The sequence below is a fragment of the Rhineura floridana genome, chromosome 2 (assembly GCF_030035675.1).
Source record: "Rhineura floridana isolate rRhiFlo1 chromosome 2, rRhiFlo1.hap2, whole genome shotgun sequence".
Taxonomy (NCBI): domain Eukaryota; kingdom Metazoa; phylum Chordata; class Lepidosauria; order Squamata; family Rhineuridae; genus Rhineura; species Rhineura floridana.
The window spans coordinates 187370589-187386054 of record NC_084481.1 but is presented as its reverse complement, the minus strand read 5'-3'; the positions used below and the strand labels follow the sequence as shown (position 1 = coordinate 187386054).

Genomic DNA, 15466 nt, shown 5'->3' with positions numbered 1-15466 from the left:
GTAAGCATTTGAATGACATGTAAATTAAGTGACGTTGGTGCCAAAGGGTACTGCTTTGCTTTGGGACAAAACAGATGAGTAACAGGCAGATTTGCTGAGATAGTCTGGACTCTCCAGAGAGTTTTTTTTTAATATACAGATTAGTAAAAGGCCCTGATTGAAAGGGCAGTGACATTCGGAGATGCTGTATTTTAATAATGATTGGATTGGATTACATACACAAAGGTGATAGCATGTGGCCTCTACAATTATTTTAAGACAGTTGTTTTAGAAATTCTAGTTTTTAAAAAAGTGTTGTCAGTTTGAGTCCGATCTCTCTTTTCTTTTTCTTAGCCTTTTATAGAAAAACTAAAGTCTTTGATTAAAGAAGAAAGCACTGTACCCGTTGATGATTCCAATAAGACAGACGGCGGAAAGTGTGAGACTAATTCAGATGTAATTGAAAAAGACAGGCAGATGAAAGGAACACATGGAGCCTTTGGTTCTTCAAGCCTGAAAGAGGCTCATGTTGATTTTGACCCAGAAGTAGTCCAAATAAAAGCTGGGAAAGCTGAAGTAAGTGACTCGGGACACTTTTTCCTGTAGTCTAGACAATTTCTCTCCCCTCCCCCCCCCCATTTTGAATGGCAGTAAATCTAAATACAAGTTCTTGTTATCTGCAGATTGAAAGACGAATATCAGCCTTCATTGAAAGGAAACAAGCTGAAATCAATGAAAACAACGTCAGAGAATTTTGCAATGTTATTGATTGTAATCAAGGTAGCTGTCCACTTGGGGTTTAATTTTCTTAGTCTTTTAAGTGTGATTCCAGCCCATCTCCCCAATGTTTTGAACAGCTCTTTTAAAAAGATCTTGAGGAAAGGCAAAGTTAGATTGTTAACAGTGTGAAAGGTACTGGTTAGGCAAAATGTAGGGAGAGTCTTCACTTACAACACTATGATCAGCACCCATTTATAATTAAGTCCCAGTGACTTCAAAGATAAACTGCTTCTTATTCTAGTGTGTTCCCAGTGACTGCATTGAATAGGTGGGTGAACTCTATGGTCTTATAGGCCTCTCCCAACTCTACTGTTCTGTGACTGATTTGTAGATTGCCCCCTTAAGTAAGAATATGGCTGTTGTAAATATATATTAGACAAAGCTTTCTAAGAATGAATGGGAATAGTTGCCCATCCCTTGAGTGCCCTTTATTATAAATCAATCTGTACAAGTCTCGGTTAGGTGGTTTTACAACAGTTCATTTCTTATTAATTGCATTTTGGTGCAACCAACTGTACACCCAAAGATGCCACAGAAGTTGCAGCTTTTAATAACGTGCTCTCCTGATTACTTCAAAGTTCTTAAAATGTGAGGTGAAAAGTATGCTCTTGAAGAAGTATGGATTTCATAATTTGGGTTTTGTATGGATTAAAAGTTGTTCAAACACTTGAGGATTGATGCAGCAGTGCTGATTATAGAATACTGATGTTCATTTTAGTTGAATGTTTATATATCTGGACAAGAAAAAGAGCGGATTGACTGAACGAGTGACTGTCCCTGGCTGAGCTTTCATTTTAATAAATGAGGCAAACCACAGGACATTAACATAGCTAAGTGAAGTGTAGGACCACTAGTTAGAGGATGGAGTGTGCTTAGAATTAGAAATATACCATGTAAGTGGAAATAATAAATGGAAATGGTGTGACCAAGGGGTGCATAAATATATTCTCAGATTAGTTGCTCATGAAGCTTTGAGAGCCATGTATAAATTTCTGACTCCATAAACAATGCACTTGCTATGTGCAACCCATCTTCTCCATTCTTATTTTTGCCTATAATTCTTTAGCTCAACTGTCTCTAATTTTTCAAACAGACTTTGCATCCCCAATCCTTTTTTAAATTTATTTTGCTTGTGCTACTGAAGCTAGCAACTTTTGAACAAAGCTTCCTCAGTCTAGTATTCCATCCCTCAACTCAAAATGTATTTTGGGGGAATTCTTGTACAGGTACAAGACCAGCTCATCAAAAGCACAAAGTGAAGTGTTATAGAAGTACTAAGGGACAAGGCTAGATACCATTTTAAACCTGTGGAATCACTTGAAGATCTCTAGACCATGTAAAGCAGCATGTGGCCTTCTGACTTTCCAGAGGCTTTCCTTAACTTGTACCATAGTTCCTTAAGGTGTACAATCCTGGATCCTGGATTGTACCGTGTGGGGCATAAAAATCATTCCTATGCAGTCAGTAAGGACAAGTGAGTAATTTTCCACTTGATCCACAGCAGGGCTAAAAACATGGCTGATCAGAAATATGGAATTAGTGCCCCATCTGGCACTCTATGCTTTAATCTTTTTCCTAGTGATGTAGCTATACTGCTGTTCTTGACAAATATTATGTTCTGGGCAGTAGGAAATGTAGAGCCATGCAGGGGCAACTAGTGTGGTCAGTTAACATTTCTGTGCTGGTGCCCTGACTTTGGAATGCCCTTCTGAAGAAGACATATTGGGTGCTGACATTACAATATTTTCAGTACCAGCTTAAGGTTTGCCCAGGAATTTTAGATCGTTTTAGTTGTCACTGCCTACTTCTGTTTCTTAGTTGTTTTTTAGGTTGACTTGGTGGTGGTTTGTTTTTGTTTAATATTGTATTCATATTTATGGTACCCTTTTTTGGAATCATCTGATGGGCAATTTAAGAAATATATTTTAAATAAATAACCTCTCTGTATAGGTGGGACATGATTATCTGTTTTATAAAGCTACTTAACAGCATTCAAGTTTCAAAAAATGTATTATCACAGTGCATGGCAGCAATTTATAAAGCAAATATTTCAAACTTCAAATTGTTCTCATTCAAAAGGAGAAATATACTGTTCTAAAGAAGATATATTTAAAACAGTATTGATTGTTCTGCACTTTTATGGTGAAATCCAATGTTTGTCATACTTGGAATCCTGATTGAAGTCAGTAGTCTTCAGTAATGTCTTTTGATTTCAGTGGGTCTGCTGTGAATATGACTTGGTGGGATATCACCTACAGTCTGCATCTTTTTTAGATATGTTGGCTGGCTCTACTGAGCTTTTGGAGTGAAACATGGGCTTTTTAAAATGACTGCACTAATGATCTCTTATTAAAAACATCCTTAGAAAACAGTTGTGCAAGGACTGATGCAGTGTTCACACCTTACCCAGGATTCAAAAGTCATGTGAAGGGTAAGTACTGTTTATCATATCTGTCAGAGTATTTAATGAGGGATTTTGTCTTTCAGAGTAACTCTTTAAAAGAAGAAGAGATAGTACAGTTAATATGGGCAAGGGAGGACTTGATCAGTTCTTGAACTAAAATTATTGTATCTATATATTTTTTCACTTTGATGATCTCTTTCTAAAGTGAGAGAGAGATCGAGGAGATACTCACTAATATGAAAAAACCCTTGCATTTTAAAAATGTATCTATAGCCAACAGATATTTCTATCAAACCTTAAAAAGCAGGGAAATTGGGAACCTATGGTGAATGCAACCAGCCCAAAATAACAAACAAGTCACGTGCTGTGCTGATCTAGTTTTAGCAGGGAGGAAGCAACAATATTAAAACACTTGATATAGTTTAGATAGTCATTTTAAATATGTTTAATTTACTTAGCAATTTTAGTGAAGTTTCCTATGGTAAATTTCTTTCTTTTGCTTCTGTTTCTGTGACTATGTAAAGTACAGCCACACTTTGCATAATTTACACTGAAAAACCTCCAAAAGCAAATGTGGAATAATGGCACTGACTTTTCTATAGAATAGTTTACAGCTGACATGAGGAGTGTCTCAGTTTGCACAAGTGGGACGTGAAATATATTTTAGCAAAATTCTAGGTATGCTCTATGTTTTAATTGACTATGCCCACCCTTGCTTAAGTGGAGTGGTTTAAGCATAGCAGGCTGAACGCATGCATCTTGGGCAGGCCAAGTTTGTTTTTTCCAACAGCTAGATTCATGGCTTAAGTAGCAACATATTGTAACCAGTCTGATTTTACATGAAAGCTGCAATTTCAGATTTGACTGTTAATGCACCCAAAATACAAATAAAGTATAAACCTGCAGTTTGAAACACAAAACGCTGTCTTCAACATCATATGACATTGACCAATTTGAAATTAATCAAAATAAATTTGACACAGATTTCTAGGATGAATAATGAGTGAAATATAATTTTCTAGGTTAGATTCTCTGTAGAAACAGTAGTAACACAGGAAAGACACAAATCAAGAACAGAAACAAACATACAAAAAATGTAATTCTCCATCTTTGGAGATGTAGTCCTAATTGTAGATGTTGCCACCACTCACCATATGCTCAGAGGCACATGCTACCAAATTCTTCCAAGCTACATGGGAAGTGGATTGGATTGTGAAAGACCAACCCTAATTGTGTTTGCATTTTGACAGATGTGTAGTGCAGTACAATATCTCAGAGAGGAGGTCAGGTCAGGTCTCCTCTGCTGGTGCATTCACTATAGCTGCCCAATTTCCCTTCTTTTAAAAGTTTGATAGAAATATCTGTTGGCTATAGGTATGTTCTTAAACTGCAAGGTTTTTTCATATTAATAAATTTCTGTGCTTTTTAATCTGGGAAGTAAGAAATGGAATCCTGTGCAAGTTTGCTGAGAATGGGTTGATCATTTGCATGCTTATAGAGTTCAGTGGGATTTCCTCCAGTGCACTCATGCTTAGGACTGACTGGGGAGGGGGAGGGGGAGGAGGAAAAGGAGAGAGGAGGGGGAAGGGGGAGGGAATAATAGGAGGAGGGGAGGGCAGGTTTTATTATTTGCATGCTTAAATGGGATTTACTCCTGTGCAGTCATGCTTAGGATAGGGGTGGGGAGGAGGGGAGGAAGGGTAGGAGTAGGAAGGAATGGGGAGAGGGGTGGAGCAGAGGAGGGAGGGGAGTAGATTAAGTAGGTGAGCACTGGGCAGAGGCAAAGCCCCTTTCCTTTCCGAAAGGAAAACATTGTTAACAGTATCATTATTTGTCAGGGTTTCCCCCAACTTTTTATTCTACAGCAGGCACATGTAGCCTCCCACTCAAATTTAAACCAAAGCTGTCCCTGCCCACATCTGCACCAGATAGTTATTCCACTTTAAACAGTCATGGCTTCCCCAAAAGAATCCTAGGAAGTGTAGTTTGTGAAGGGTGCTGAGAATTAGGAGATGCCCTATTCCCCTCACAGAGCTACAATTCCCAGAATTGTCTGGGAAGAGGGGCTGACTATTAAGACACTTTGGTCACTGGAGCTTTGTCAGGGGAATAAGAGTCTCATAAGAACATAAGAACATAAGAAGAGCCTGCTGGATCAGGCCAGTGGCCCATCTAGTCCAGCATCCTGTTCTCACAGTGGCCAACCAGGTGCCTGGGGGAAGCCCGCAAGCAGGACCTGAGTGCAAGAACACTCTCCCCTCCTGAGGCTTCCGGCAACTGGTTTTCAGAAGCATGCTGCCTCTGACTAGGGTGGCAGAGCACAGCCATCATGGCTAGTAGCCATTGATAGCCCTGTCCTCCATGAATTTGTCTAATCTTCTTTTAAAGCCATCCAAGCTGGTGGCCATTACTGCATCTTGTGGGAGCAAATTCCATAGTTTAACTATGCGCTGAGTAAAGAAGTACTTCCTTTTGTCTGTCCTGAATCTTCCAACATTCAGCTTCTTTGAATGTCCACGAGTTCTAGTATTATGAGAGAGGGAGAAGAACTTTTCTCTATCCACTTTCTCAATGCCATGCATAATTCTATACACTTCTATCATGTCTCCTCTGACCCGCCTTTTCTCTAAACTGAAAAGCCCCAAATGCTGCAACCTTTCCTCGTAAGGGAGTCGCTCCATCCCCTTGATCATTCTGGTTGCCCTCTTCTGAACCTTTTCCAACTCTATAATATCCTTTCTGAGATGAGGCGACCAGAACTGTACACAGTATTCCAAATGCGGCCGCACCATAGATTTATACAACGGCATTATGATATCGGCTGTTTTATTTTCAATACCTTTCCTAATTATCGCTAGCATGGAATTTGCCTTTTTCACAGCTGCCGCACACTGGGTCGACATTTTCATCGTGCTGTCCACTATAAGCCCGAGGTCTCTCTCCTGGTCGGTCACCGCCACTTCAGACCCCATGAGCATATATGTGAAATTAAGATTTTTTGCTCCAATATGCATAATTTTACACTTGTTTATATTGAATTGCATTTGCCATTTTTCTGCCCATTCACTCAGTTTGGAGAGATCTTTTTGGAGCTCTTCGCAATCCCTTTTTGTTTTAACAACCCTGAACAATTTCGTGTCGTCAGCAAACTTGGCCACTTCACTGCTCACTCCTAATTCTAGGTCATTAATGAACAAGTTGAAAAGTACAGGTCCCAATACCGATCCTTGAGGGACTCCACTTTCTACAGCCCTCCATTGGGAGAACTGTCCGTTTATTCCTACTCTCTGCTTTCTGCTTCTTAACCAATTCCTTATCCACAAGAGGACCTCTCCTCTTATTCCATGACTGCTAAGCTTCCTCAGAAGCCTTTGGTGAGGTACCTTGTCAAACGCTTTTTGAAAGTCTAAGTACACTATGTCCACTGGATCACCTCTATCTATATGCTTGTTGACACTCTCAAAGAATTCTAATAGGTTACTGAGACAGGACTTTCCCTTGCAGAAGCCATGCTGGCTCTGCTTCAGCAAGGCTTGTTCTTCTATGTGCTTAGTTAATCTAGCTTTAATAATACTTTCTACCAGTTTTCCAGGGACAGAAGTTAAGCTAACTGGCCTGTAATTTCCGGGATCCCCTCTGGATCCCTTTTTGAAGATTGGCGTTACATTTGCCACTTTCCAGTCCTCAGGCACGGAGGAGGACCCAAGGGACAAGTTACATATTTTAGTTAGCAGATCAGCAATTTCACCTTTGAGTTCTTTGAGAACTCTCAGGTGGATGCCATCCGGGCCCGGTGATTTGTCAGTTTTTATATTGTCCATTAAGCTTAGAACTTCCTCTCTCGTTACCACTATTCTCTTAGTTCCTCAGAATCCCTTCCTGCAAATGTTAGTTCAGGTTCAGGGATCTGCCCTATATCTTCCACTGTGAAGACAGATGCAAAGAATTCATTTAGCTTCTCTGCAATCTCCTTATCGTTCTTTAGTACACCTTTGACTCCCTTATCATCCAAGGGTCCAATTGTCTCCCTAGATGGTCTCCTGCTTTGAATGTATTTCTAGAATTTGTTGTTGTTGGTTTTTATGTTCTTAGCAATGTGCTCCTCAAATTCTTTTTTAGCATCCCTTATTGTTTTCTTGCATTTCTTTTGCCAGAGTTTGTGTTCTTTTTTATTTTCTTTATTTGGACAAGACTTCCATTTTCTGAAGGAAGACTTTTTGCCTCTAAGAGCTTCCTTGACTTTGCTCATTAACCATGCTGGCATCTTCTTGGCCCTGGCGGTACCTTTTCTGATCTGCGGTATGCACTCCAGTTGAGCTTCTAATATAGTGTTTTTAAACAACTTCCAAGCATTTTCGAGTGATGTGACCCTCTGGACTTTGTTTTTCAGTTTTCTTTTTACCAATCCCCTCATTTTTGTGAAGTTTCCTCTTTTGAAGTCAAATGTGACCGTGTTGGATTTTGTTGGCAATTGGCCAGTTACATGTATGTTTAATGTAATAGCACTGTGGTCACTGCTCCCAATCGGTTCAACAACACTTACATCTCGCACCAGGTCCCGGTCCCTACTGAGGATTAAGTCCAGGGTTGCCGTCCCTCTGGTCGGTTCCATGACCAACTGATCTAGGGAATAGTCATTTAGAATATCTAGAAACTTTGCTTCTTTGTCATGACTGGAACACATATGCAGCCAGTCTATGTCCGGGTAGTTGAAGTCACCCATTACTACCACATTTCCTAGTTTGGATGCTTCCTCAATTTCATATCTCATCTCAAGGTCTCCCTGAGCATTTTGATCAGGGGGACGATAGATCGTTCCCAGTATTAAGTCCCTCCTGGGGCACGGTATCATCACCCACAACGATTCTGTGGAGGAGTCTGCCTCTTTTGGGGTTTCGAGCTTGCTGGATTCAATGCCTTCTTTCACGTATAGAGTGACTCCGCCACCAATACGTCCTTCCCTGTCCTTCCGATATAGTTTATATCCAGGGATAACCGTATCCCACTGGTTTTCTCCATTCCACCAGGTCTCGGTTATGCTCACTATATCAATGCTCTTCTCTAAGACCAAGCACTCCAGTTCTCCCATCTTGGTTCGGAGGCTCCTAGCATTAGCGTACAGGCACTTGTAAGCAGTGTCTCTCTTCAAGTGTCTTTGGCACTTGTGGTTAGGCCTGTGGTAATTTTGCTCTTCTGAATTTATATCCTGTGCCCCTGCTCTCACAATGCCTACTTCTAGGCCTACCCCTTTTAAAATTTCATCATTTCTTTGGTTTTTATCCCAGGGGGGAGGTTTATTCCGAACTGGACCTTTCTCAGCTCCTGTCGGGTTTCCCCCCTCAGTCAGTTTAAAAGCTGCTCTGCTACCTTTTTAATTTTAAGTGCCAGCAGTCTGGTTCCATTCTGGTTCAAGTGGAGCCCATCCCTTTTGTACAGGCCCGGCTTGTCCCAAAATGTTCCCCAGTGCCTAACAAATCCGAACCCTTCCACCCGACACCATCGTCTCATCCACGCATTGAGACTGCGAAGCTGTGCCTGTCTGGCTGGTCCTGCGCGTGGAACTGGTAGCATTTCAGAGAAAGCCACCTTGGAGGTCCTGGCTTTCAGCATCCTACCTAGCAACCTAAATTTTGCTTCCAGGACCTCACGGCTGCATTTCCCCATGTCGTTGGTGCCAACGTGCACCACGACCACTGACTCCTTCCCAGCACTGTCTACCAAACTATCTAAACGACGGGCGATATCCGCAACCTTCGCACCAGGCAGGCAAAACACCTTGCAGTCTACACGCCCATCACACACCCCACTGTCTATGTTCCTAATGATCGAATCACCGACTACAAGGATCCCTCCACCCCCTGGAGATATATCCTCGACACGAGAGGATGGCTGCTCATCCCCCAAGGAATGGGTCCCTTCTAAGGGATCATTTCCCTCTTCCTCAGCTGGATGCTCTCCTTCCCCGAGACCATCGTTGTCCATGATAGCAGGAGAGCTATCATCGATGGAGTGGGACACAGCTATAACGTCCCTTGAGGCCTCCTCCACACACCTCTCTGCCTCTCTCAGCTTTTCCAGGTCCGCCACCTTGGCCTCCAGGAAATGAAGTCGTTCCCGGAGAGCCAGGAGCTCATTGCACCGAGAGCACACCCACGACTTCTGTCCAACAGGCAGCCAAACAGCCAAACAGCTGTGAGTCTGGCTTTTAGAACACTGACAGTTGGTTCTTAGTGAGCATGCCTGCACTATTATAGACTCCAATGTTAATTTTCTTCAATTAATTAAAAGTCAGCCATATCCATATTTTGAACTTTTAAACTGCAGAAGGTGAAGGTCAGTAATAGGATAACAGGTACTCTGTGAACAAGGCTGATTTTTAATTAATTTCAACAAATTATGAGACCAGTGACAGAAAAAATTCCAAAAGGGGTCTAAATTTTTTTCTTCTTGTTTTACACTTTGAACTCTGGATTCTCTCCAAGTGTTTTGTGCATCACCACGAAAACTTAGAGGATTGTTAAGCAAACATTTCTGAGTTCTTGGCTATACATTTTGTAAGATTTTGTTCTGAAATGAGCATATGGGAAGCAGCAGAATGGCATGGGGCATATTTTCAATTTAACATGTCAGAATGTGAAAAAGCCTTGCTGGCTATACTCTTGTATTCTTGTGGCTGTATAATACCTAGTCCAATGAATGTTTACTCAGAAATGTCCCTGCTGAGTTGTTGGATTGCAGCTTCAGTTCATTTTATAAGCCAGTGACAGACACCTTGTTCAGCTACATTAGAAATGTTTGCCATTTTATATTAAATTTAGCTCTTCAAAAGCAAGTGCTAGAAACTTGGGGGGGATTATTTTTTTAACAAATTATCCAACTGCGATTTTAAGCACACCTATTAGGGAACAAATCTCATTGAACTCTGCAGGACTTATTTTGAAGCAAGCATGCTTATGATCAGACTGTCAGCACTTTAATAAAAGACGATGGGTAGTTTTAGAAGAAGAAAATGGCTTTTGGGTGAAAGTCGCCTTCCATTATTATATCAACATCTCTCTAATTGCCTTCGTAGGATGGTCAAAACATTTCATTTTGAAGGCTTTTGGACCATAAATCATTGTTCCCTTTCTGAAATGGTTCTAATTACTGGGATTGAATTATTTTTGATGGTAGTTTTCTTTTTCTCGTCCTCTGCTCTTTTAGTGTGCTATGGCTCCATTATTGCCATTTATTGCCAATTCTTTTTTTAAGCTGCTAAGTTGTTTAACTTTGAGATGTTAGCCACCTTGGGGCTATTGAGGAAAGATGGGGAATGAATGTTTTAAATAAAAAAAAATAGATTGCAGTGAAGTTCAGAGAGTAACTCTCTAAAATAGTTGTCTAGAGCAGAGGTGGGGAGCCCATTTGACTCCCGGCCAGCATGGTCAGTGATCGGGAAAGATGGAAGCTGTGGTCTTGCAACATCTGGAGAGTCAAGTGATGTTGCCCCTTCTCTTCTTTTGTGGAGGGTTTATTGTGGGAGTTTGGAACTCCTGCTATGTTATGTTCTTAGGGAGTGAAGAGCAGGTGAGTCGCACCTTATTAAGCTGAGCACAGCAGAATCTTTCATATGTAATAGTTGCTAATTGACTAAATTGAAAATACATTCTACCATACAGTCTCAAACTGGAGGCACTCTAGGCTAGCGTAGAATTGCACATAGTACTCATGACAAGAACAGTACAACGGCACATGGGCCAGTCATATTTTTCCCAGCCTGAGGTGCCCAAAGAGCAGGCATATTTAAGTGAGTAAGGAAGAGTAATTGTGAAGAGTATGAAGTGAACTAGGGTGTGAAGTTTAGCGACTACCAAAGTAAAATGTGGGACATTGCAATTTACGGTAGGTACAAATAGTTTTGAGATTAGCTAGCATTATATTCTGTAATTAAGGAAGCAGCCCCCTGTGTAATTTCCTGGGAGTAAGCCTCATTAAACATTGCACTATAAAGAGTATTCTCTTAGCAGATGTTCTTGCTTGTTCCTTCCATGTGTGTAAAATATTAATCTTCTACTTCTTAATTCTAGTTTCTCGAGTTGTAAATACCTATGGCCCTCAGACTAGGAATGAAAGTGCGCATGGGTCCAGTCATAAAGCTAACACCCTTTCTCGGGTTTGTGGGAATCAGGCTGTAGAAGAGAGGCTGCAAAATATTGAAGCACATTTAAGGTTACAAACAGGTTTGTAGAGAGTTTGTTTCTGTGCTTGTAGAGAGCTAGTATTTGTGCTCTCTGTTGTGATACTTTCAGTACAGCAGAAACCATCAAAAGTGTAAATTCAAGGTGTAACTGTAGAGAAGGCTACACTTTTATCGGTAATGTCATGTTTTTTGGACTCCAAAATTTGAAGAATGAGACATGGATTGGGACTGTTGGTTCTGATATGCCTAAATCGTGGGATGTGCTAAGCAATGAATTTGCTGCACTTTCTGTCCCCTCCCATCTTAAGAATTACTTTGCAAATGTTCAGTCATTTTATCTAGTCAAGCTGACTATTTGGACCTACTTCTCTGTGGCTGGTGGCCTGTGACTTGTGTACATACTTACAGCTGTCAAACAAAGGCATCTTTAAATTATTCACCATGCCAAATATTTTCCTACTTCTCTGTACTGTTATAATCTTGTGAAGCCTGACTTTTTCCAGCTAGCTGCTTAAGGTAACCAGTCCTTCTATACACAAAGGAGATTGTGCACACCTTGCTCTCGTCCTTATTTGGGTCACCCATTATGTTTCTTCACCCCTTCCTAGAAGAGGATGGCTTGGTTTGGGGAGACATGCAGGTTGCTGGGACTTGCTGGGCAGCCTATTAAAGTTACTGCCAGCCCTAGCCTCTGTTCCCAATCCAAGAAATGGGAAAGTTTGTAAAGATTCAAGAGATAAAGAGGGTTCTTGGGGTATGTTATATAATCTGTGAATATAAATTGGTGCATTTTATTTTCCATGCTTGTCATGCTTCACGTTCAGTACATCACACATACAAAACTTTGAGGTAGACGGTAAGAACTCTGGCATACACTTGGGAAGAAGACCCTAACCCACAGCAATAAGTGCAGTCAAGGTCCCCTTGCAGAAATTTTGACCAGGGCAGATAAGCAATTCATTCCATTTTGCTTTGGTGGAACACAATGGAGGGAGCTGTATTTTCAGAGAATAAGAACTAAAGTACGAGATGAGAATTTTATTTTTCTGAGACAAAATATTAAACAGATGTCTTTCACAATTATATTCAGAGCCCTGGATCAGCACTTGTATATAAGCAAGGGACCTCCCAAACCAGATATGAGAATTCTGTCTTGCTAGAAATCCCATCAGGTTTTGGCATTGCGATTTACTGGTGTGTGCTTTCCCGCCTATCCACTCTTTATGTTCACATCTTGATTAAGTGATTAATCTTAAAGACTATATTGAAATTTTCTTTTTTTAATCTTCCTAGTCATGCTAGTTTTTCTGATGCATTTTCTTCCTTTTTAAAAAATGTTAACAGGTGGACCAGTGCCAAAAGACATATATCAAAGAATAAAAAAGCTGGAAGATAAAATTCTTGAATTGGAAGGGATGTCTCCTGAATATTTTCAATCTGTGGTAAGTAAGTTTAACTCTCTTGTTATTAATAAGGCATAAACAGCAGGGCATGGAAGTTTCCTGTGGGTTTTTTTTAAGTTACTCCAGTTCAGCAATTTCATTCTAGGTACAGTTTTTTCTCATGTGCTTTCCCAACTCCGCACACTCTCTTGTTCATTTCATTGAAAGAGACAACTCTGCATAATGATCTCCATCAAGGGTAATTAGGGTACCAGTAGATACTATATATTCTGTGTACACCATGGAGAATTCATGAGGTGATATTTGAGAAAGATGTATTAAGATTCTTAAACTACAGAGTATTTTCTTCTTACAGAAGTGCAAATACTTTCTCAAGAGATAATAGACTCATTTGGATTTTTAAAAAAACCATGGGTCTTCTTGGGGTCGTGTCACTTCAGGATTCAGGATGACTACGTGTACTTATTTGAATTCTCCCTTGCATTACAAAAAAAAGCTTCCCTCCATGTAGAAAATTGGTGTATTAGGGATGAAGCCTAACTAGAGTCATTCTCCTTGAGTTGCTTATTTTTTACAGGCAGGTGTTCCAATCGAAAAGAATGCATAGCCAGGCCTGCATGGTCAGAATCTTTTCAAAAAGGTTAAAATTCCGTTGATCGTTGGTTTGGAGAAGAGATTAATCCAGCATCCATTCCTACACAGCAGCATTTCAATCTCTTTTTAAATGGCTCCACGTGTGCAATGTCAGCTGTTGAATCAAAAAGGGGATCTACATGTACATGAGTCACCTGTACATGTGCCTTACCATCCATCAAGGGATATATGTGCATGGAAGCCTCCTCTTGCACATATAGTGCCCTGAGCTGTGTTGAAGCATGCAAATTTTACATTTTACTCAGATGCTCATATTTCCCTTTCATAGAAAATGGAAGCCCTATATGAGGGATGGGCTCTAGGTTGCAGCCGCTTTCATTAATGGTGGAAAAAAGATTTTTTGTTATAGGTAATTCTTGATTATATTTGTAATAAAAATCGATAATTGAAACTCTGCTGTGCTTTTATTTGGATTTGCTTGATTTTTTTAACAGAATATGTCTGGCAAAAGAAGGAAAATCCAACAAAACCAAGTGAGTGCTGTTCACCTATGTGTTTCTTGCAATTATAAATTCAGCCATTGGTAATCTATGGGGTGCCCTACTCTCAACTTGATTAGAGTAGCATGGGCATTTTCTTTGCTTATGTGAGCATAGCATAGCTTTGAGTAATGTTTAGTATTTCATTGTTTCATAAGCTTAGAGATGGGATGGATTTGTACAGCACTGCGGCCCCAGCCAAAACATTCTTCATAGCTCCTGGCACCTGGGGGAATCTTTGAATCTGCTTCTCAGTCAATAAGCTGGATTGGATGGGAAAGAGTGGTATCTCACCTTTCTGGGGGCCAGCTATGCTAACATGGTACTACTTGCATAGTCCAGCCAATCTCCCATATAGAGATGTGAAGGCCCAGAAAACAACTGGAAAAATTGGGTGGGGAAATTGTAATTTCCTGGATTTTAACATCCATAGCAGTGCCTTTAAAAAAATGGGCTGTTTGAAATGCGTATGCAACAAATCCAAGATGTTAAACTCACCTTTTTTTATCTGAATGACAGAACTATTCTTTGGCTGAACTTGATGAGAAGATCAATGCACTTAAACAAACATTGCTGAGAAAAACAAATGAAGGGAGGCCCAAGGCTGTTGGTCAGCTTCTTTGAGTATAGTGATGTGACTTCTTCATGCTTTCATGTGTATTTAACTCCTTTAGACTGTCTGAGTGCTGTTTATCTAGGCATTGTGTGGCAAGGAAATGAAACAATGTGTATGAACCATTCTAATTCTTATTGGAAACCTAGATCAAGTGAACTTCTTTGTTTCTTCAAAGTGAAGAATGACTTCAGCATAGCATTATAAATATCTCTTCCCTTCTGTTGGAAAGGAGGGTTTGCAGAAATTACTAATAAAAAGAAAATCATACTTTTGTATGTGATGTCCATGGATCAGAATGCCTCTTTAAATATAGTTCTATCCAAAGACTAAAATGTGATTGTTCATATAATTCACACAGCTTTGTGAAATAGAGTTATATGTAGAAAAATAAAGCCAGTTTGCAGTTATCATGAAATTGCCTGGAATTTTGGTGGTGCATTTAATGGAGTCATGGGTCTCTTGATGGAGGAAGGTTGACCATTCATCATTAGGTAGGGGAATCCTTCATGAGTTAATATTGAATGGCTATAGAAGTGAAATCCATATGAAATTTCAAAAGAAAAAATAGGTAAATTATCCCCTTCAAGGAACCCTGTTACACGATATAAAACGAATAGTCTTTCCATCTGAACTACTTTCACAGTGGCTTTTTGAAGTGTCAGGCCCAAAGTTTTTGCAGTCTTGCATTGACATTGTAGAAATGCAAGACATAATAGTCAGTATCTATACTACAGCATTCCTGATAGCTGGCCATCCAGCCTCTGCTTAAAAACCTTTAAGAGAAGAATAGAAGTGTGTTTTTTTAAAAAAAATGTTATGACCAGTACTACTGCTATGGTCATGAACACTGACAGCAGGTGTGTTGAGTACGAAAAAGGTTGGGTGTGGTGGACTCTTTGTTAAAGTCCTGTCTTAGCTGTAAAGCTCGGTGGGGTGGCCTTGAACAAATTGTTAATTTCTTAGCCTAATTTA

At 40.2% G+C, this 15466-nt stretch overlaps 1 protein-coding gene across 1 annotated transcript in view; it reads left to right on the top strand.

The window, feature by feature from the left end:
- The window catches only part of MBIP (MAP3K12 binding inhibitory protein 1), a 22233-nt gene extending 6767 nt beyond the window's left edge, over positions 1-15466 (top strand). Inside the window, exons 3-9 of the mRNA XM_061611670.1 lie at positions 334-555; positions 663-759; positions 3125-3190; positions 11230-11382; positions 12687-12784; positions 13834-13872; positions 14398-15466. Of these exons, the coding sequence (XP_061467654.1) occupies positions 334-555; positions 663-759; positions 3125-3190; positions 11230-11382; positions 12687-12784; positions 13834-13872; positions 14398-14502 (780 nt within the window). The 3' untranslated portion in view covers positions 14503-15466. The remainder of the gene's footprint in view (positions 1-333; positions 556-662; positions 760-3124; positions 3191-11229; positions 11383-12686; positions 12785-13833; positions 13873-14397) is intronic.